The 24,416-nt window shown below is 38.3% G+C and overlaps 1 protein-coding gene across 2 annotated transcripts in view; it reads left to right on the plus strand.

The window, feature by feature from the left end:
- The window catches only part of epb41l4b (erythrocyte membrane protein band 4.1 like 4B), a 62,070-nt gene extending 37,938 nt beyond the window's left edge, over positions 1-24,132 (plus strand). The window contains exons 12-23 of one of the 2 annotated variants that reach the window (XM_088327192.1): positions 289-398; positions 2,451-2,487; positions 7,325-7,346; positions 8,259-8,365; positions 12,120-12,259; positions 16,627-16,748; positions 16,824-16,943; positions 17,051-17,106; positions 17,559-17,711; positions 19,574-19,694; positions 21,237-21,370; positions 23,512-24,132. In XM_088327192.1, coding sequence (XP_088183318.1) covers positions 289-398; positions 2,451-2,487; positions 7,325-7,346; positions 8,259-8,365; positions 12,120-12,259; positions 16,627-16,748; positions 16,824-16,943; positions 17,051-17,106; positions 17,559-17,711; positions 19,574-19,694; positions 21,237-21,370; positions 23,512-23,575 — 1,186 coding nt within the window. In that variant the 3' untranslated portion in view covers positions 23,576-24,132. The remainder of the gene's footprint in view (positions 1-288; positions 399-2,450; positions 2,488-7,324; positions 7,347-8,258; positions 8,366-12,119; positions 12,260-16,626; positions 16,749-16,823; positions 16,944-17,050; positions 17,107-17,558; positions 17,712-19,573; positions 19,695-21,236; positions 21,371-23,511) is intronic. The other variant, XM_088327193.1, reaches the window with a different exon arrangement.
- The last annotated feature ends 284 nt before the right edge of the window (positions 24,133-24,416 follow it).

Genomic DNA, 24,416 nt, shown 5'->3' on the forward strand with positions numbered 1-24,416 from the left:
TCACGGCAACTCATAATAAACTCGCTTTTTATTTTAAATATAACTATTTATCTTAATACTGTATATTTTCACGTTTAATTCCTATTTGAATGTGTTTTTAGTAATGTGTTTTATAGCTGTTTATAGCCTTTATATTTCCCTCGCCCCATCTTTTTCATTTTGGAAGTGTGCCAAGGAGCCACTCGCTGACGCTAAAGAGCCACATGCAGCTCCTGATTCTCGGGTTGTTTTATGCTAAGCAATAAAAAGAAATTAATGTGTAATTATTGTCCGTTTTGTCAATGCCAGCGGGAAAACGGAGTACCAGGCGACTCACGGTAGCCGGCTGAGGAGAGCCAGCACTTTCGAGAGACGTCCGAGCAAACGTTACCCGTCCCGCACGCAATCCCTGGGCAAAGGTGAGTCTTATCTGTACAAACGAGGCCGAGATCTACAAGAACCTGCTACACGTCAGCTTTTCACACGCCTCTATTGTTCAAAGTTAGCTCCTATACACTCATCAACTGCCACATTATGTGCACTTGTACAGCTGAAACGAGAACGGATAATTCCTTTACAAAAGCGGTAATGCTTTCGCTAGATTTGATTGACACTGTCAAAGAGCTTCAACTTAATGGATGTTTTGAATGGGGTCTGACTTTAGAGAGGTGTAGAAGTGCATGTCAAAGGGATAGCAAATTGGGATTTTTTTTTTCTAGAATAGAAAAGAATTGTCTTTATTTCCATTGACAATAACATAGTGAAGATTTGTTTACTAGGGAATTAGATGTGGCACCCCAGGGCAAACCAGTAATAAAAGATTTAGATGAGAAAAATACAAGTAAAAGAATATAAGGATAGATAGGCAATATTTAGACGCTGCCCTACTTACGATCGTAAGTTGGATTTGTTCGTAAGCTGTTTAAGTGCTATATTTTGTATGTTTAAGGTTTATATAAGTATGTTTAAGGCTTGTATAAGTAACCTGGATTTTTTTGTACTATCATAAAATGATATGCTCTATAAAGATAAATAAAGCTATGTTTAACTTACTTTTGCAAGATGCGCTTCAAGAGGTCCTCTTCTGTGTTATTGAGTGGCCAAAAAATAGCGATCCAACCATTTTCTCAACCGTATCAAGCTTTCTTATTCCACTTTCATTTCAAAAGAAACGGCTCGCCTCTTTTTTACACTTTACACCAACCACATTGAATGGATGCACGGGATATTAAAGAAACAAAATGTTAACGTTCTTATCGTGCTGGAGATAGTATAGACATAGTATAGACAGTATCGAATGTTTACACACGTACTAAAAGCCCTGCCGAGTAAGAGCGAGCGAGAGGGAGAGCTGCATCGTTTAGGCGGCAGGACGAAAGGAGCGGGACACAAACTCTTCTCAGCAAGATGTAGAAGAACGCAGAACAGGTGTCCAGTCACAGTTCTCTATGAAAGATGATATATGAATTGGCCAATCAGCATTAGAGATCTCAAGTCAAGGAATGCTGGCCGTCCAGCGTGAATCTTGGCTGCCCCGTCGAGTAAGCTTCCCGAAACGTTCCTTAATTTTTATTTTTACTCGATCTTTTCTTTTGTTTTTTTTTTGTTTTTTTGTTTTTTCGTAAAGGAGTGAACCAGGGATTATTGAAGCTCGAAGTAAAGACGCAATATTAAAACACTCTGTCAATTTGTTGTCATGAATTCCAATATTTAGGATATCCTTCTTAATTGTGTTACAGAAAATAAATAACTATCACAATATTCAAATTTTCTTACAGTCCTGTACATATCATAATCAGTGTTATTTAATAATAACCCAATTCAAAATTGAAAATTTTCATTTTATTTCACACATTTTGGTTAAAAGTTATGCAAGTAATAGTACTCTGCTTTCAATTTTTTCCCCCCAACATTTTAAGGCATTGACCAAGATGATTTGTTTCGGCTTTCAATGTACTTCAGCACATCTCTTGTTTTGTGTTTTGACTTATTCTTCATAAGCAAACAGATGCAAAAGACTGCCACAGGATTGAGATGAGGGCTCAAGCAAGACAATGTTTTTTTTTACCTTGGTTATTTCAGCCATAGCGAGAGAATGAAAATTGAAATCCCGTGTCAACTCTCTTTGTGAAGCTATATGAATTTCAATAAAGGACTTGTATCGGAAGTCATTATTTCAGGGATACAATAAAATGTCCGGTGTTTGTATAATCCCATTCCCAGACAGAAGAGAGTAACCTCTGGCGCCTTGAAATCATAGGTTAGCATTGATCCTTTGAACAGGCTCACGCTAGTTAATGATTTACCTTGATAATTTCGAGAAAGTACTTCGCGCTCAAGACTTTGAGTGGCACCTGCTTAATGCTTCTTAAATCCTCGTTCTCGCCGACGCGAAGTTGACGCGTCAATGGCAGTGACAAAGAATAAGTATGCGTGTCTTTTGCTAACAGCTTGTGTGTTTGCCCTTTTAGTCACTGCCATTTCTCCTGCCAAGCCACCACGCATCAGGTAACATCAAAAACACCACTTGTATGCAATTATACAGAAATGCACCTAACCCTCCTCTTGTCTTAGCGTCGCCGTCGACCAGTTTTGCATTGAAATGCATCCAAAAATCGCATACATTTCTTTACACTACTTTGTCGGGAATGTGTATTTTAAAGAAATTGAGTAAAAAAAACACTTCGTTAGAAAATGTTTTCATTAGAGGTTAGATCGGGCCTAAAAAAAATCCAGCCTGAACACAACTAAGGCCCGCAGGAATTAAAGCCTGAAACAGTCCAAGCTCGACCAATAATCATGTTTTCTTGACTATAAGTCGCAGTTTTTTCCATAGTTTGTCCAGGAGTGCAACTTATACTCCAGTGAGACTCATATGTGATAATATTACCACATTATTACTGAGTACAGTGGAACCTCGGTTCTCGACCATAATCTGTTCCAGAACCCTGTTCGAAAACCGATTTGTTTAATCACCGAAATCATTTTCCCATTAAAAATAATGTAAATCGTTTTACACCGTTCCAACACTTGGAATGTTTACCTGAATGTTCAACGTAAACATAAAGCTAACCCAGGCTAATCGTACGTTCGCATTATCGTATTCTTCCATACGAAAGATTACGCCAACATGAACGTTTAAAAATTTAAAAAATCAGGTCGTTTACAAGTCATTTAGCACCCAGGTCTCCACAACAAGTAGTGAGCGGTTCATTGGAAAGGGGGCTCCGTTCCAACCCTCTCAATGTTGGGCTCCGTTCCAACACCCTGAATGTTTACCATGAATGTTTAACATAAACATGAAGCTAACCCAGGCTAATCGTACGTTCGCGTTATCGTAATCTTCCGTACGAAAGATTACGCTAACATGAACGTGTAAAAATAAAAAAATCAGGTGGTTTACAAGTCATTTAGCACCCAGGTCTCCACAACAAGTAGTGAGCGGTTCATTGGAAAGGGGGCTCCGTTCCAACACCCTGAAAGTTGGACTCCGTCCCAACACCCTGAATGTTTACCTTGAATGTTCAACGTAAACATAAAGCTAACCCAGGCTAATCGTACGTTCGCGTTATCGTAATCTTCCGTACGAAAGATTACGCTAACATGAACGTGTAAAAATAAATATAAAATAATTATGACTAGGATTTCTTACCTTTGTGGTCAGCAGAAGGCGCAGGTGGACGGTGGGCAGTGGGATGGAGGAGGAAGTACTGACATGTCTTAAATGCAATAGTTGTACGCACTACTTTTCTTTTTTCACCTGTAGCAACTTTTGCTGCTTGCACTGACTTTGTTCGGAGGCATAATTAGTGGCTAAAACACGTCGTACACCTATATTAAAAGCGAAAGCAAAATGAAGCCCGTCCGCACGCGATAACAGTTGGTCAGGAAAAGAGCCATCTACACCCGTACGCCGCTCAGCATCGCACCCTGGCGTACGCACTCACGCATTACCGGCGTTCGAACTCCGATTTTTTGGCCGAACAGCGAAGCAAGAATTTCTCGAAATTTTTGGTCGAACTGCGATCAGTTCGAACTGAGAGACGTTCGAAAACCGAGGTTCCACTGTATATCATATCACACATTACTTTCAAACTAAGCCACAAGAGGGAGCTCAAGGCCTGTGTCTTGCCAAAAATGCCCCCCAAGCCTATGTCACACGCGTCACTAAAATGGCTTATTTCTGGGGAAATGTAATAAAACAGTAAAGCACAGATAATCGGCACCTTTTATAGAATTCACTTTTGTGCGAGTTGAAAAGATTTGCGATGGCGAAATGACACCATCTTTTCTTACTGATCGGGACACGAACGTTCAAAAGGGCATTATTTGGCCAAAGTAAATATTTTCAACTTGCTTAAAAGGGATTTTATACAAGGTTCAAATAATCTCTGCTTTACTCTTCCATTACATTTTATTACAGTACATTAGCTCTAATTACAGATAATATAGTAGGTACTGTAAATTCCGGACTATAGAGCGCACCTGATTATAAGCCGTACCCACCACATTTTAAGAGGAAAACAGATTTTGTACTTACACAAGCCGCACCTGTATATAAGCCGCATGCACCCACATTAAAAAAATGTAACACAAACACAAAATTAACCCAAACCCGACTAAGTCCCGCGATTGAAACTAAATGTCCTTCATAAAAGTACACAGTCCAGAAATCACAGCCGGCAAAATGAACGGAAAATAATACCCGTACTTAAGGTTTAATGCAGTCCGGGTCCCGTTAAAAGTATTCCTAGGAAAAAAGTGTATATTTCCAAAGGTAAGGGTGGTACGAATATATACTATTGTCTGCCGCGTGCACAAACACCCACCTTTACCGGTCCCCACTTCACGTCAGCTTGTGTTTTTTTCGCCCCTTTTTTATTCGCCCGTGGGAAACATAGCAGAATAAGTCTCTGAAATAAAGACATTACAAAAATATACAGTTGCAAATACATATTATGCATGGTTACACATATTTACAAAGAAAGACGGTACACCGAGAGAGTCTTCAAAGCTTTAATAATAATAACTTTCATCCCAAACGGTGCCTGTGACAGGTAGCAACACGCGAGCAACACGCTCGCAACACAGTAAATGGATCTGTTAAAAAAACATACCGTACTTGTAAAAATCACGGTAAATCGTCCTCATCTTATTCCTTAGAACTGAAGCCGTCAAAGTCGTCTTCCTTAGTGTCGGAAAGAAACTTCGTCATATAGACGTCGTCCCACGCTCCCTTATTCCAAAACACGCTGGCAACACGTTCGCTCCTTTTTTATCGGACTGCTCGATTGCTTTTAGCTTGATAGCTGCGTCATGTGCCTTTCTTTTTGCATTTTGCATGATGAGGGTATGTTTATGCTAATGTAATTTACTGTATGCACAAGCCAAGAAGTTGCAGTCTTCCTCTGCGCATATATTACACCGGTCTAAATCTTACTTTTTGTACTCGAGCGCCGCTGGCGGCCGTTAGAAAAATTACATAAATTGGCCGCATCACTGAATAAGCCGCAGGGTTGAACGTTTGGGAAAAAAGTAGCGTCTCATAGTCCGGAATTTACGGTAGCTACTTTTAATGTTAAAGATCAACCAAACTACCATTAGCTACTAAAATCACTTGTATTACTGGTAACTGCTGTGATGACACCCCGTTTAAGAAACCAGGCTTAATTAGCCTGTCGGTATTTTTCCGCAAAATTGTTGCCGCGGTTCATTGGCTCTAACTACAGATATTAAAAAACAGCAATGACAAGTCTGTCACGTATGATACGCCACAATTCTCTGGTGTAAGCAACTAGCCGCTAACAGTAGCGTAAATATTGAGCCACGACGTGCATTCAAATGTAGTCAGACTCAAATAGAAATCTGTTTGGACGTTTATAGTAGCAAATATTTGATGAATGTAGGCCATCTGTCAGTCTCTGAGTGCCAAATCAATGACAACTTTTGAAGTTAAATTGTTGAACAATTATTAGGCTTTCTCGCCTCTGACTTATTGCACACTTCAGCTCTGAACAATAGAATTAGTGATAGTATTAGCAAACTATCTTTTGATGCTGTTATTGAAAAGGAGCAGTGCATAGCTTTTATTTTAAGACAGTTACACGTTTACAAATTGCTTTTTTGCTCAGCCAATGAAATATGCTTAAGATATACTTAATAACTCGCACCCGTTTTTTTTTTAATTAAATATCTCATCTCATCTCATTAGCTGTACCGCTTATCATCAGTAGGGTCGCGGGAATGCTGGAGCCCATCCCAGCAATCATCGGGTAGTGGGCAGGGGACACCCTGAACTGGTTGCCAGCCAATCGCAGGGCACACGGGGACAGACAACTCACTCGCTCATTCACACCTAGGGACAATTTGGACCGGCCGATTCACCTGAAATGCATGTCTTTGGAATGTGGGAGGAAACCGGAGTGCCCGGATGAAACCCACGCAAGCACGGGGAGAACATACAGATTCCGCACAGGAAGTCCGGTAGCTGGATTTGAACCCACACAGGAGGTTCCCAAGACCTTAGAACTGTGCCGCACACGAGCTAACCACTGCTCCGCCGTGCTGCCCTTAATTAAATATTATAAATAACAATTTGTTTCAGACTTCCATAGCTCAAACATTCCTTTTGGGTGCAATGAAATTCGAGCCTGGGCTGAAACAATGAGAGCGTCGAATCCTGACCACTAGATCACCAGTGATTGAATGATATAGAAAAAGGCATTAGATATTATCTTATCATCACACCATCATTATTCATGGTACCAGAGACGTTAATTTTGTTGTGGATTTGTATGTTACAATGATCATAAATTCTATCGTTCTTTTTTGTTTTTTTTTTACATTTTTCAGGGCGAATTTCTGTTTTCTCCATTCTGTTTGTTGTGGGTATATGACCAAAAATAGTGTGATAATTAGATATCATAAACCAGTGGTTAAGATTCAGCGTTCTCACCGCTGTGACGTTGGGTTTGATTCCTGTTGCAACCGATTTTTTTGCAATTTTTGACTTATCAATCATTGCAAAAATACGGTAAAGCCTTGTGTATAACGCGTACCCAAACTTTAAGGTTGAAAAAATATGTGCCTTATACACGAAACAATATAGTAGGCCAATATCTTAGTGAATCAATCTCAACGCACACCAATAGAACTAGTATTTATAGTTCTTTCTGTTAGGCCTGTCCCTCTGGAAATACAACTGGATCTACCAGAAGTGACCTTTAGAAATATACAAAGTTGATCAGGCTATAATCACATTCCTCTCAACTGTACATGAAGATAAAGTACCAAAGTTAATCTGTGATCGCTGATTGTTGTCATTATTTCTCTGCCCCCATCCCAGCCCTGATCCCAGTCTACATGCAGTGAGTAACCTCCATGACCTACATACACATTTGCACACAGATTCATTGTACCAGGGTTCGTACCGGTGCTTGAAATCCTTTAAAGCACTCTAACTTTAATGCTGTTTTTTTGGAAAATTGAAAATGCGTGGACTTCGGGTGAAGTGCATGTTCATGCTTGAAATTGTTGCCATATTTCACGAGTCTGCTTAGAAAAAACACTGCTCTCTGGTAAAAATGAAATGATCTGCATTTATATAGCGCCTTTCAAGTCAAGACTTCCCAAAGCGCTTTACAGTGTGTTTCACATATCCCAATAGCGGCTGTGCAGCCATGTAAGGCGCTAACCTGCGTATTAGGGGTTCAGTGTCTTACCCAAGGACACTTCGAAATGTAACACGGAGGAGCCGGGATACGAACTGCGATCTCTTGATCCCAAGACGAACGCTCTACCTTCTGAGCCATTGTCGCCCCAGTAGCTTTGCATTTCTTCCATCGTGATTGACTAAAGCTGGCATGAGTTTGTACAGCGTTGTCCTATGAAGCGTCATCGCCCCCTACGGGGCGCACCAAAGAGGACAAGCGCATGCTACACCTAAACAGGTGTAGTACTGCAATAATTGTGTATCTATTATGGCCATGCAAAAAGGGAGCATTTCCCAGTGGTAAATTGTAATGGAATGGACTTCCTGCAACTGATAATGTGAGTTGCATATTTCGGTATACAGGGAGGGATATGTCTCGATTTATTCAAGATCCCAAAATCACCTGTCTTGATAAATTCACAAGCAACATTAAAAATTGCAGATATATTCTGCAAAATGGAAACTTGCTTGACTTTGTGTACGAACCCTGCAGTACGGTATATACAAGTCTGGCTTTGTCTGTAAAAGAAGAGTTTATTTTCTTTGTGTCACGTAAATCCTCCTCCAGTTCCAACACAACATTCCGATGTCGGGTCACGAGGCTTGGCGCCCGGCCCACCCTGCCTACAAGCCCTCCGTTTACCTGCAGCCTACTGGACACACGGCATCACGCAGGTAGGCGGGCGTGTCCACGGGTACAATCACTTACTTGGCACTACTTTTTAGGACACGGCTCTGCTATTTTGCCTGTGGGCTCCCATTCTCGGGAGCTTGCGCCCAAACCTGAAAGCCACCGAGCTGGTCTGTCCGCCGCTTTGCATGAGAGCCGGGGCTAATGGATTTTAAAATTGGAAGAAAATCTGAAACTTTAATGTAAAAAAAAAACATCTCTTTTACAGTCAAGTCATGTTTATTTGTATAGCCCTTAATCACAAAGAGTCACAATGGGCTGCACAGATCAAAGACAATTGCAAACTATTATTACAGATGATTACGACACCATCTCCTGATATTGTCAACATAAAAAATAGGTTATTCATATGCTGTAGAATAGAAGTGTGTTTTAAGCTTAGATTTGTAATATGTCATTGCATAATACAAAAGTTACTAATCCACCGATTTTACCAATCATAAGTTCCCTCAAAAACAAGAAACCAATGTGTATTCAATATAGACGTGTCATTAAAACTGCAACTTGTTTTTGTTGGAATTTGTGTCCTTTATATTTTAACTACAATAACACGCACACAAAAGAGCAACATGAAATTTTGTATAACGCATAGCATTGAAATCAACAAATACTAATCATACAATCATATAAGAATGCTTGTCAGTAAACTAATATATATTTTAAAGGGATAATTTGTATTTTTTAGCACTTCCAAATGGTTAAAAAAATTGTTTAAAAAACCTGACATTGTAGATTAAAATAATAAGCAAAATCCATTAACTATCATGCATTCTTGAAATACTCGCTGGTCAAAACTTTACCATGTATTTTACATAAAAATGAGGCTCACCTTGAAGGTGATAACAGGATTACCCGCCATCTTGCTGCTACGGTACCTGAAATAACCCAAAAACCTTGTAAGTAATATAGTGCGGTTTGATTCTTTTGAGTCTCCGTAGTTTGTATTCTTCGTTGTGCTTTGAAGCGTTTGTTTCAGTTGCACTATCCAATACAACAACATTTGGTAGTCAAATATTACACAGTATCCCCTCAATGCTCTGCTTTAAATTACATGAATCGAAATTAAAACGTCCGATTCATCGTTTAAGCGACGTCTAGTGATTCAATAATCCACACTGTCCCTTTAACAAATTGCTGTTGTCTTAAATATATCAAAATATTTATAATACAAAAGGCTTAAACTTATTTATAATTGTCGTTTTGTGTGCATGTGTGTTCGTATGTGGCGTTTAGGCTCCCAAACAGTACAACCGTTTTTTGTAAAAATTCACAGTTGTACTTAAGGCCTCTTGGATTGGTTTTAGCTGTGTTTGATGTCTAGGCACCCCCAATAAATACCAACAAAATCTGTTTTCGTGTACTAGTGGCCACGGAGATCTGGCGCAATACAACCTCGCTCCCCAACAACCTCGCTCAAGTAGAATGGCCATTATGCTTGTAAAACATAAAATACTCTTCATAACTGCTGTGTAGCTCCCATTCAAGAAGCAGTTTTATCGGCTTGAAGAAAACCAGCCCAAATGTCAAGATTTCCGTGCTATCTTTGTTTCCATCTCACCTCATGTCATGCATCTCATGCGTGTCCGTGTTGTGTGTGTCTTGTGTGCACGCTCATGTTTGTGTTCAGGCCCTCCGTCGAGGCCTCGCCCTCCACCGGTCCCGCGTTCGATCCCCCCGTCGCTCCCCAGCGAACCAGCAGCTTGCACAAAGGGCCCATCATCAGTGTCATTCACATGGACAAGGTCATGACTACACTTTGACCTTGGACTTACACAAATTTACCCTTCATGCAAAGAAAAAAAGGAACCTCTCATCATCGTCATCATCCCTTTATTATTCATCCCATCCCCACGTCGCCTTTCTTATCGACGCCTCAAAAATGTAACATGACTCACGCTAATCGCTGTTTTCTTGTGAATAGTTGGATCCTGTCTTAGAATATCTTTGTTGCTATGGACTGGAGAGCCCGCTCTAAAAATGATTATTTTTTTATGGGAACAGAAAATGTGTATCGCTTATGGACTGAAATACACAAAGAAATGTGCCCACCCCTCTTTGACATTTTTATTTCTTTGTTGTTGACTGCAGTAAGGAAATATGTGACAAAAGAGCTTGAAGAGCATTATTTGTTATTAGGGTCCAACCCATAGAGGACGAATGTAGAATTCAATGTAAAATTACCTACAAATATATGCCGTGCCAACACATGCCAAATTAATGACGTAATACCTAAATATGACATTTTTGTCATGAATTTCGTCATAATTTTCTTCAAATGAAGAGGCGGTGCAGTTGCTTCAGCTTCTTACCTACTAATGTCTCTCTTTCTTCAACCTGATAGCCAAAAAGGCAGTGCAGTTTTATCAGTTCACTCCTCGATCAACCAATGGGTGAATAGCCCAGCCCGTTTGACCTGTCCCTTCATTTGAATAACGTTTTTAATGACGAAATACTTAGAAATACGCGACAGAAAAAATGAAATAGCATGCGATTAAATACCACATAATATGCGACAAAATACATACAAAATAAAAGACAAAATTCGCCACAATTTCCATGAAAAAATACAGGGCAAAATTTTGGTCATTACAAATTATAACAAAATACGCAACTAAATATGTTGGAAAATACATTACAAAATAAAAGACAAAATACGCCTCAATTTACGCGCCAAAATACAGGGCAACATTTTTGTCATTTCGAAATAAATTACAGAATACTTAACTAAATATGTGAGAATACACCACAAATTACACGGCCAAGTATATAAAGAAATCCATGACTTATTACGCGACATGATTTGTGACAAAATACACAAGTACAAAATAAATGACAAATATGCGACAATACAAAACACAATAAATGACAAAGTAAATTACAAAATAAAAAACAAAATACGCCACAATTTACGTGACAAAATAAATATCAAAATAAAAGACAAAATACAGGGCAACATTTTTGTTATTTCAAAATAAATTACAAAATACGCAACTAAATATGTGAGAAAGTACCCAACAAATTACACGGCCAAGTATATAACAAAATCCATGACTTATTACACAACAAGATTTGTGACGAAATACACACAAATACAAAAAATGACAAATATACGACAAAAGACATAACATAATAAATGAAAAAAACACGAGAAAATACACGGCGAAGTAAATGATAAAATACACGACAAGATAAAATACAAATATTCGACAAAATACGCAAAAGAATATGTGACAAAATATGCGACGAAATATTTGACAAAACGCTGTACACAACAAAAAATAAATGATAGATATATGAATAAATCGCATTAATATCATATACTGTATTCACATATAATGTAACGCGATCTTTTAATGTGGTCATTTTTTTATATAGCATATATTTGCAGGTATTCATTTATACATATGGCCGGATTGGTCCTTCGACATGCATATTGTGTGCTGCTTTCTCCTCTTGAAATTACAGCGTCAGCCTGAATGACATTTATTCCCTACTACTTGTTTACACGAGGCTGTGCCGTAAACGTGCTTTGGCGCCGGGTGGAGCTTTATTCCGAAATCGCTTTTTGCCTTCAGGAAATCATGAATGTTTTTTGCCACATTGCCTAAAAAATAAAGAAACATGAAATGTTTTTTCATCTTGTACTTTAAATGTCTTCCGGAATTCATTATAGAATACGACGGAGGGGGGGAAAATGCATTTCATATATTGCTTTTGCCGTGCCGTCTGGTCCTTCAGTTTCCCTCTGAGCGGTCCCGGCTCAGACCAGCATCTCAACGTGGAAGAAAACGAGACTTGGCATTCGGGCAAAGTCCATCGCCGACATCGCCGCCACACGCACAGCCACGAAACGCTCTGCCACACGCACCACAAAATAAGTAAGTGCTAAAAAATAGCCGCCAAAAGCTCTGCAGAAGTTTGTAGGGATGCTTGAAATCCTTGAATGCCGTGTTTTCAAGAATTGAAACGTTGCTTGGAGATGCTCGAAATTGTTGCCATGTTTCTCAACAAATCTGCTTAACAATGACGCCGATACTGCTCTCCGATGGCTTCGCTTTACCATAACTTCCTTCCCGTGATTAACAGTAGCTGGCATTAGTTTATAAGGCATTGTCCTATGAAGAGTCATCGCTCCCTACGGGTTTCGCCCAAGAGTGCAGGTGCATGCTACACCCAAGCAGGGCACTATTATATTAACAAAGATGGCGGTGCGCGCGAGTGCACCGGCTTCAGGCTCTCCAGTTAATCTTTTTGCTTTCAGTGTTCTTTTATATCTCATCTTTTCCTTGATAAATACTTGCTATCTTCTATGTTCCTTTATCTTCTTTACTTGCTTTTATCCTCACTGTTAAATGTGAAACTGGAGTGCCACGTCCAATTTCGTTGTCACAATATGTTCAACCCATTTTGTAACAATGACAATAAAGGTATATTCTATTATACACGTAGTGGCCGTGAAAATGTAAAGGTGGCGTTTCGCAGTTGTAACCTAAAATGGGAATAACTTCCTGCAACTGAAAATGTAAGCTACATATTACCGTCATTTTTAGTTTTCTGTATCTCCAGGAGGCACAAAATACTACACACTGTCCTTTTAAGGTTAAAGTTTTTAGTTATTTCAACTTTTGAGTTGAATCTTAAAAGATTATTTACAGGGTCCGTGCAGGTGCTTGAAATCCTTGATAATGCTGAAATTTTCGATGTACTGCTCTTAAATGCTTGAAATTGTTGCCTTGTTTCTCAATCGGTCTGCTTGAAAATGACACCAACACCGCTGTCTGGTGGCTCCACCTTGCCTTTGCACCTATATGGGGAGAGTTTTGTCTCAAAAAGAAATATATTTGCGATTTACTCAAGACTAAAAATCATATCTCTTGATAAATGCACTTGAGAGATTAAAAATCGCAGATGTTTGTGGCGGATTTCGTCTTTTAATGGTACTGGAGAAATTGAAAAAAATGGGCTTTGAAAGTCCTTAAAAGTGCTTGAATTTGGGCATAAAAAATGTACGAACCCTGGCTCTGCTGCTCCCACCACAAAATCAGCTAGTGCCTGAAGGTTGCTCTTGGAAACTGCTTATGCATGCACTTAATGGTTTTCCTTGAGGGGATTTCAGGCATCTGCATATTGTTGTTTTTTCCTCTTATTAATTAAGAGTCGCGCTCCATTGGATGATTTACTTCCAGTATGCAGTTGTCTGGGGTCATTCCTTGTAAAATAAGTCTTCCGTGACAAGGTACAAGTACTGTAATCTAATCTAATTTGCTCTTTGACCCTTTAATAACTGTTGGGGAGGGGGGGGCGTTTGGTTCTACAAACCTGTTTGAATTGTTCGTGTTGTGAAAAATTGCGAAAATTCGCGAAGGCAAAGCTTCCGTCAGCGATTCCCTTTTCACAAAATATTCATTCAATACACCAAAAATATTCCTCAATCGTAAAGACGTGATAAAAATGAATTGCCTTCAAAACCAAAAAATATGCAAAGGGTTTTCTATTTTTGTTGGATAATCATGTTATAATCACACTGCTCTACCTTCACGGTTGTAAATTGGTAAATATATATATGTTTCCCAAATTACCAAGATTCCAAATTGTGGTAAAGTGCAACAAGTCATGTTTGTGGTATTTGTAAGTAAATGTTATTAAATCCCTTTGAACAGTAATTACATTTCACGAAAAGGGCAAGATACAGAAAATAAGGACAATAAAATTATTTTTTTATTTTTGTTTCTCTTGAATAAAACACATCTTGAGTTATTTTTTTAAATATTACACAGTGGTACCTTTACTTCATTCTGGGAGTAGCTTTGTAACCTGATACATTTGTAAGTAGAGACACCTTTTGAATGTAAATGCACTAATTCGTTCCAAACCCTGCAAATAATAAATGATAAAATAGCATCAGAAAGTTAAAATTACATTACCACACAATAAACAAAAAAAAAAGAGGCACATCACTAAATAAAAACAAAGAATAAAGGAAATAATAAAAATATTCATTTATCTTTGAACTTTAACTGGAGATACGAAAAGCATGCTGGGATTCAATGCATATGCACTGGTTTGCCAAGTAGAACTATTGTACTGCATTTTTAACTTTGTATCCTAAAACTTGTATGTTCAAGACATTTGTAAGTAGAAAATACCGCTGTATAACTATTAAGCGACTATTAAGACACTGTTGAGCTTTACCTCAAGGGTTGGAGCGTTAAAGCCACAGTGTGTAATATTTAAGCACTAGATGGTACTGTGTTGTCAGGTGCGACAGAGGGCCAGTGCTACAGGTCACAGCGTAGCGGCTTGGGACCTAAAAACCATGCAAGAGACCTAACTGACCTAACTTTGAGTTAAAGCTTGAAAGATTCATAACAGTGTCCAAGCGGTGCTTGAATCCTCGAAAATGCTTGAATTTTTATGTTTTCAAAGATTGAAATTGCTTACATTTTGGATAAAGTGACTGTAAATGCCTGGAATTGTTGCCTTGTTTTCCAACAAGTCTCCACAAAAATCACGCCAACATTGCTTTCTTGTGGCTTCGCTTTGTCTCAAAAACGAATATATTCCCGATTTACTCGATATCTAAAAATGGTAAATGGTCTGCATTCATAGAGCGCTTTTCAAGTCAATGCCTAATGTTCTGATAAATGCACACATATTTTGGTCATTTTAAGGATTCTTTTTCTCATTTTACGATATTTTTATTGTTTTTTATGCTTTTTGGGTTAAAAATGAAATGTTTTTACCATATTATCTTCCTTTTCGAAAGATAATTACTAAAAATAGGCAAAATTGTCAGACACGACCAACAACAAAAAATAAAGCTGTTTTTTTGTTTTATTTGACAAAGAAGCAAAATAAAATTTAACTTGAAAATGTTAAACTATTCAACTCTTCAGTTAAAGCTTTAATGTTGGTGTGATTATTAAGTTATGATGATATTTCTAGAGTTAAATCTTTAAAGCTACCAGCCTAAACTCACGAAAAGCATAAAAACATAAATAACATATTTTTACTATATTTTGACTTATTTTTCGAAAAATAAATACTTAAAATGAGCAAAATTGTCTGACACAACCAAAAACAAATACATGCGTTTTTAAAGTATTTCATAACAAATTAAAGTTATTTTAAGTCTTTCATTTGAAGGATTATTTATTATTATTTTTTTACAGCATGTTTTTTTTTGTTTCTTTCTTTTTTCCAGGTCAAATAAAATATGTTTACCATATATTTCACCCATTTTTCTAAAAAAAAAAAAAAAAAAAGACACAATAAAAACTTTAATTTCTAAAAGATCTTTGCTTATTTTACTTGAAAAATAGGTCTAATATGGCTCAAGTTTCTATAGATCTAAAGATGTGGCTGATAGATGTGACTCCAGAAAATGTCAGGAAAAACCTAGAATAGTTGAACATTCCTAAAGTCCAGGTATTTCAAACATACGGCCCGAAATGTGATTTAATACAGCCTGCCAGAAATTTCTGAGTGTTTCAAAAATAGAATTGAGTCTCTAGGTCATTTCTATCATACGTTATGATTATTATTTTTTTTAATAAATGCAAACTAAATGTTCTCATTCCGCTAAAGGGCATTGTTGAGTTTATATAGGTTTGTGAGTTGGTTCAAGTGTAAAAGTGCATTCACTCAATTGTTACAATAAACCAGTTAAGACATTCTATACCAAATATATATCTTTTTTTACAATTGCTTGTGAATAAATGTGTGGTGTTTAATAATTATCCCTTACTATCCGTGATCATAATTTGTAGGGTAGGTTCTAATAAAGCCCGAATAATAAAGCATAATACTGAAAAACAAAGCTAGAGATTTTAAGTTGACATTATTTAACAGATCCGGCCTGCCTCAGAACAGAAGACCTGGATCCGGCCCCACAGCCACACTGACAAAAAAAATAGTGTATCGTAACAAGTAATCAAAAGTAGTGCATTAACAATTAGCAGCAACAAATAACCCCAAATAGGTCACAAGATATATATTTTCACAGTTTTGCCTGCTTGTTTAAGGGGGGTGATGGCCCTGGGGAAGAAACTGTCTCTTAGTCCGTTTGTCCTCATATTCAGAACCTACTAGAAAGAAACAGGTCATATAGACGTTTATGGCTCTGCTGCTATCCAAGTCAGGCAATGTCTTCCAATCTGGGCAGTGAACAACCGATGGTCATCTATCAATAATCTTCAATCGATTACAAATATTCAAAGTTTGTGTCTTTCTTGCATTCCGTTAGAGTGTCGAGCGTCAGCCTGTCTGGGGGACACCTTGGACATGTCCCCGTCTTTCCGTAAAACGGCAAAGTCCGACAGCGAGTGTCCTGCCTGGCCCATGCTCTGCATCAACATAGACCACAAGGTCCGACACATTTCCACACTCGAGACGTTTCCGCTCTGGTTTCCCTTTTTCTATTTTTTTCTCCTTTTCGCAAAGGGAGAAGAAAAGCAGCTCTCGGAAAAATCCCTCCACCCCTCGGCCGCCTCCTCCCCGTCCCTGCTCCCGGACCACCTCAAGTGTAACATTCTGAAGGCCCAGATGGAGGCGGCTTTCCGGGTGGGTTCTATTCCGCGCGCCATCTCCGGCTCATGTTCTCTTTTGTAACGTTTCTATTGGCATATTTGCATCCTTTTCTTGTTCCCGGTTCGCTCTCCACCGAATAGAAGGAAGGTTCAGTGAGTCCAAGAGGAAAGAACTCCAACGCACCTCTCAAGGACAGGCCAGTTCTATTCATTTTCGTCTTTGGTGCATTCAATCTCTTTGCTATTAGGGAAGTTTCATCCTGTGCAGTCTCACTTTTGAATAAAGCCGCGATATTGTCATGACAACTCATTTCGCTTCCACCTTTGACGTACGAATCCATCTCTAATAATAATGCATTTTTACTTCAAAGCGCCTTTCAAGACACCCAAGGTCGCTGTACAGAGAATATCAAACAACAATAATAAAATGAGCAAGTAATAAATAGCAGATAAAAAGAAAGTAAAGATAACAAAGGGGGGTGGTAGGTGAAGCAGAAAATTATGAATAGACCAGTCTACCACTAAAGGCCTTTATTTAGTATTCTGTCCTTGGTGCTGAATTCATTCTTATCAATGTTTGATTTTAGTCTTGGTCTAAGTAAATGATTGACATACATTCGGACGTTATATCGTAAAATGTTCCCGGCAGGTATCAGACCTCCTCTCAAGACTCGTCTGCGTCCAGTTTACCGGTGGAGAAAACGTCCCCGAAGCCGGAAGCCCGTTTTGGGTCTGAGGGTCTCCAGGCCAAGTCCGGTTTCTGCACCAATCGCAGGAAGCGTCTCGTCAGACAGTTCAGCTTGTGAGTTTTGTCCTGTTATTACGAGTCAAGTCACATTTATTTCTATAGTTCTTAACCACAAGATGTCTCAAAGGACTGCACAGGATTACAATGACACCATTCCCTGATCTTACACCAACATGCGGGCAAGGAAAAACTCAAAACCTTAGCGCAAGGAAAATAGAAACCTTGAGAAAGGGCCTCTCTATGTTATTGTTATGTTATTACCAGGTTATACTTCTTACAAGTAAGTTCAAAATAGCCCCAGTCAAACACTAAAACATCACACCAGTTTGAAATCGAATTTCCTAGAAAATTACAATGGTGAGCTATTTGTAGAACCATTCCCTGAGCTACTATGGTGTTATCAGGGGGCTACCTGGTTCCCCCTTTTTTAGAGAAACAGAAAATGTACGATAATAACTCGAATAATTAAATACTCTATCAAGAAGTGAGTAGATGATTTTCAATCAACAAACTTTTTCCTCTCAGCTCCGTCAAGACTAGTCTTTGGTATTATCAAAGCCAAAACATGACGTGATTAGTAAAAGTATTTTATTTCTTAGTCCTTAGGGTACTGTCACACCTTGGCCACCAGGGCTAAGACAATGTTTATTGCAGTTGAGACGTTCCCAAAAGGACCTTTCTGTTAGTTTTGCTAAACTTTTGCACTTGTAGTCATGTTTTTGTGATCAGGCACCAGGGGCAGCTAAGAGGTCCTGAAAGAGAGAGCTGTTGGCCCATTAGAGGGAGAGTGAAAGAGAGCAGAATGAGAGACTGACAAATGTTAAGAAAGTTGATGCAAACAGAAAAGGATTAAAACACTTTTAACCAACGCACACCGGACTTATCATTGTCCCTCTTGAAGTGTGCAACACCCAGGATAGGTCAAATCTGTGACGTATAACCTTTAATTTTTTAATAATTATTATACAATTAACAACCTTATTATACTGTACACTGAAACCAAAGAACAAACCCTTGCCATAGGCCCAAGCATTTGTTTAACAAATAAAAGTACTGTATTAACTTTGGTTTGTTTTTACAAATAACTATCCACCCATCCATTATCTGCACCGCTTATCCTCAGTAGGGTCGCGGGGGTGCTGGAGCTATCTTCAGGTAGTGGGCAGGGGATACCCTGAACTGGTTGCCAGCCAGTGGCAGGGCACACAGGGACAGACAATTCACTCGCTCATTAACCTGCCATGCATGTTTTTGGAATGTGGGAGGAAACCGGAGTGCACGGAAGGAACCCACGCAAGCACGGGGAGAACATGCAAACTCCACACAGGAAAGGTCGATCTCATGACCTCAGAACTGTGCCGCACACGCGCTAACCACTGCTCCACCGTGCTGCTACAAATAATTAATGTATTGTCAAATAATAATAAGCAGTGAGACTGTTTAGCCAATCAGGATGTAGAACACAATGCAAAATACAAATCTGTAATGTGAATTAGTGTTTTTGGAGGATAGAGAATATACATTTGTCAGTTTTATTTGGACATTTATTAAAATACTGTTTCGGTACTTTTTAAATTAAAAAATATGTTGATGAACTTATTATTGTTGGTCCTCAAAGTTGTATTAGTTCTCAAACATCCAAGCAGGGTTTGTTATCTATTCTGTTAAGTTTTGTGTTTCACGGTAGCATGAATCTAGCCAACTTCTGAAAGTTATGTGGCCTCCTTATATACACAATGTTACATTTTACGTTTTTTTGTTTTTAAAGTACTATTTAAGGATGAAGAAAATTGCTCACTGTCACTTCTTGCGTGATGTTTAATTTTTTTTCCCATAGGTTTATAAACAGCTAATGCTAATAGCCTAACAAATTATAGTATACCCAATTTTTGAATCTTTCAATTCTGACTCCTCAGCAACCACGAAGATGAAGACAACCTCCCAGAAGCCCTTGCAGCCATTTCCTGCAAAAGCAAACCAAATTTGGGCTCCACTAATTCACTGGACAAACAGATCCAGCCATCCATTTATCCGCAGGTGACATACTACACGAACGAGAACACGGTACATGTGTGATACGAAAGTATGAGGCTTCGTGCGTGCATGTATGTGTTTCTTTATGTACAGAGGGGCGGATAAGTATTTAGTCAACCACCAATTGTGCAAGTTCTACTTGAATCGATTAGAGAGGCCTGTAATTGTCAGCATGGATAAATCTCAACAATGAGAGACAGAATATGGAAACAAAAAACACATTATTTCTATTTGGTCATCACAAAACAAGATTTTTGGTAGTCAAAAGAGGTCTAACTTCTTCCACTGGTTACCTGTATTAATTGCAACTGTTTGAACACTGTGTAAAAGATTAAGGTAAGATTAATATTAAAAAATATTCATATAAAAGACACCTGTCCACAACTTCAGACAGTTACACTCCAAACTCCACTAATGGCCAAGACTAAAGAGCTGGCAAAGGACACCAGAGACAAAATTGTAGACCAGCACCAGGTTGGGAAGACTGAAAAGTATGGTGTAAGTTAGTGTAAAGAAATCATGTGTGGGAGCAATTATTAGAAAATGGAAGACATACAAGACTACTGATAATCTCCCTCGATCTGGGGCTCCCTGCAAAGTTTTCCCCAATGATAACGAAGAGGACAAATCCAAGAACCACACAGTGGGGGACCTATTGAATGACCTACAGAGAACTGGGAACACAGTAACAAAGGCTACAATATATCGGTTGCCAGACACTCAAAGCCTGCACTGCCAGACGCGTCCCCCTGCTGAAGCCAATACACGTCCGGGCCTGTCTGTGGTTCCCTAGAGAGCATTTTGATATTCCAGAAGAGGACTGAGAAAATGTGTTATGGTCAGATAAAACCAAAATACACCTTTTTGATAGCAACTCTGGTTTTCATGTTAGGAAGATATAGAACACTGCATTGCATCCGAAGAACAACAACATACCCACTGTGAAGCATCGGGGTGGAAACATCGTGTTTTGGGGCTTTTATCCTGAAAAGGGACAAAGACAACTGATCAGTGTAAAGGAAAGAATGAATGGTGCAATGTATTAAGAGATATCGAGTGAAAATCTCCTCCCATCATCAAGGGCATTGAAGATGTGACATGGCTGGGTCTCCGCATAACAATGATCCCAAATTCACAGCCAGGGCAACAAAGGTGTGGCCTAATAAGAAGCATTTGAAGATACCGGAGTAGCCTAGCCAGTCTGTAGATCTCAACTCTATACAAAATCTGTGGAGTTGAAGGTCGGTGTTGCCCTCAACATCACTGCTCTAGAGGAGCTCTGCAAGGAGGAATGGGCCAAAATACCAGAACTGTGTGTGAAAAGCCTGTGAAGGGTTACAGCAAATGTCTGGCCCTGACTATTGCCAAGAAAGGGTACATAACAAAGTATTGAGATAAACTTTTGGCATGATTTGCAAATAAATTCTTAAAAAAATCAAACAATGTGATTGTCTGTACTGTCCTCTCTACTATTTTCAAGCGGAAGAACTTGCACAATTAGTGGTTGACTAAGTACTTATTCTCCACTGTATGTGTGCATTGCAGGTGGATAATGTGCCAAAAGTAGAAGTGGCTAGCCCGTGCCGTGCCTCCCCTTTGCCTTCTCCTCACCTCTCCCCTTCGTGCTACTGTAGTCCCCTCCCTCACGTGGTCCCTTACCTTGCAGCCCATCACGACAGGTAACACTTTCACAGACACTTTGAATGCACGACAGCAGTCCTATTGCATGTATTCGCTATTCTTGAGATCTTATGTAGGATTCACAAGTCAAGACAATCCTGTGCACCTTTGCAAGTGTATACTAGTATTATGCGTTGCCAGGCTGATAATTGTTTACACTGTCATATATTGTTTACGCTCAAAAATATGAATACTACTGTACTGTAATTGTTTTCAGCCTATTAACATTCACTTTAATTATAATGCTTAAAGTACTATAGTTGTGAAAATCTTCGTTGTTTCTGCATAACTGTGTTATACCGCCACCTGGTGGCACAGTCCAAAAGTTACATCATTAGAAAGTAGTAAAGAAAGCTTCTCAAGATGAGTGTCAATCTACTAGTGTCTTATTATTGAAGACAATCTTGTCCTATTTACAGAATATTTCTGCCATTTTTAAGTTTTATTTTTTTTTATATTTTTTATAATTTAATTGACTATTTGACTCATTTTAATACTATCTCTCAAATTGTACTGTTAAATAATCCTTATGTTTGTTTTTTATCTTTGTAAACATCGATTTTATTTTTCAAATTACATTTTTTGCACCAGGTTAATTACTTTATTGTTCCTGCCCTCCAAACCTAGTAGTCAGACCTAAACTACTGATTCTAGTCCACCAGTTATAGGTTTACAATTTGTAATGAGTGTAATGCTACCCTGGCTAGTGTCCTGGATTCTGTAGCGCCCCTCCGCTTTAAATCAGGACCTAAAAGACGCACGCCTTGGTTTACTGATGAAACTAGATCCCTTAAACAAGAATGCAGAAAATCTGAAAGGAAAATGGCGCACTACCAAGCTTGAGGTTTTCCGTCAAACCTGGTGTGACAGCTTGTTAAAGTACAAAGCAGCCCTTGCCTCTGCAAAATCAGCCTATTTTTCGAAGGTGGTTGTGGCACAAAAGAATAACCCCAAAATCCTTTTTGAAACTCATGTGCGGTCCCTTCTCAAGGTTTCTTCATTTTCCTCATGTTATGGTTTTTGAGTTTTTCCTTGCCCTCATGTGGGTTTTAGATCGGGGGATGGTGTCAGAATAGTCCGTAATAATCTGTGGTCTGTGCAGCCCTTTGAGAGTCTTTGTGATTAAGGGCGTCACAAATAAACATGACTTGACTTGTAAACATATCATAATTATACAGCGTTAACTAAATACTCTCTTTGACTTCTATTTCTGTTACTCCAAAATAATCCTTTAAAATGAGAAACAATTTGGATCGTTAATCTCGTTTCATGTTTTGTTTTTCCTGTCCAATCTTTAGGTAATTTTTACTCATTTTTATAATTAAGAAAAATAAAAATTTTAAAATGTTCATTTAATCATATGTTTCTCATCTAAGTAAAACTGTAATAAAAAATTTTTAAAGGAGATCTTTCAATTTCCAATTTCTTTCATTTTACGGATTACTTCAGTTTTATTGGCCCTGTTTTTGACCCAAATTGGGTTATTTTTAACCCACGTGATTTTAAAGTATAGAACAACTCAAACTATTGGGTCGTTTTGTGTTAAACGACCCAGGAAAACGGGTTGAATTGATGCAAGTATTGGTACAGTTGTTATTTTTAATCCAAGGGATTTAAGAGTACTGGACAAACTACAACAACGTTTTGAGTAAAACAAAACAGATATAGGTGAGATTGACCCAAGTATGGGCTCAATTTTAACCTTAGTGACTTTAGTTTGTAGAACAATAATAACTTTTGGATTCTTTTGAGTAAAATCAGTGAAACCAAATTGGTTTGGTCCCATTTTGGACCCAAGTGTTTTTAGACTAGGGGGAAAATAAAGTTACAATTGCAATTTGAATCGAAAATGGAATGTGGCAGTTAGTTGTGAAACTTGTTTCAGCATGACTGTTTTGTACTGCCCCCTGGTGACACATTTGTATATCGAATTCCAAACAAAAGTAGAAGACTTAAGCAAGTAGAAAAAAATGATTGTAATCTAAAGCTATACTACAGTTGAAGATAATATATGAAACACAAGCTGAATATTAGGGATATAAAATGCTTAGTTAGATGAGACGAAGTGAAATGAATACATTATAAAAGCACCGTTAAACCTGGAATCTAGGTGTTATTCTATGTGTTTGTGTGTGTGCAGTGGAGAGGAACTGAGGCTGGGCAGAGAGAAGATCCTCAGAGCTCTCCTGATGACCGAGCTCTGAAAACTTGACGCCTGAGCCTGAAAATCATTGGTTGCAGTCCCCGTTTTTCTATTTTGTTTCCGATCATTTATTTACTTTTTCATGATGCACTCACAACGAGAAACTATGTCACTATTTATTGTATATTTTTCATTTTAAAAAAGTAGTCAACACTCCATTCAAATGCCAGTTTTTAGTGGCATTGAAGGTGCATTGAGGGAGTTTAAATTGAGAAATTTCCTACAGAATCCGGAGAAACGAATCCAACACCGGTGATGTCTGCATGAGAAATGCTGCATGTGACAAAAGCTCTATTTTTCAACATCTTGAATGTATTTCAAACATTTGTAAGGGACTTCAGCTCAAGCCTGGTCTACTAAACATTTGCACACTACAGACTAAAGCATTGGGACAGCCTTTATCTCAACAACAAATGAATACAAGCATGCTTTTTACAAAAAAAGGACCTCACTTTGTGGACTGAGTCATGCTTGTACAGAACCTCTCAAACTTGTTTCAGGTTTGCATTTATAAAAAAGAGCGTCTTGGTTTTAAGGCGCAAGTATTTCTTGTGCTAATTCTGTTGCATGTTCTTAAGAAATGAAGTGTAAAGTCTAGATAATTCTATACCGCCCTTTAAAGAATGACATTATATGTTTATAGAGAAAAAGTGAATAACTTATTATTGTTATAACCCAAAGAACTTTTAATGTTTTACGATAATTTATTGAAATACAAATGTATTATGAAGATAACTAAAGACAGAAGACATTAAAGGTTTCTATATCTATTTATCTCTTTGGGAAACTTACTGCCTGAAAATGAAGTTATTTCAGATTTTAAAAAGCAGTCTAATGATTAA

This window comes from Urocampus carinirostris, chromosome 2, assembly GCF_059441175.1.
Source record: "Urocampus carinirostris isolate Australia breed hairy pipefish chromosome 2, RoL_Ucar_1.0, whole genome shotgun sequence".
Classification (NCBI taxonomy): domain Eukaryota; kingdom Metazoa; phylum Chordata; class Actinopteri; order Syngnathiformes; family Syngnathidae; genus Urocampus; species Urocampus carinirostris.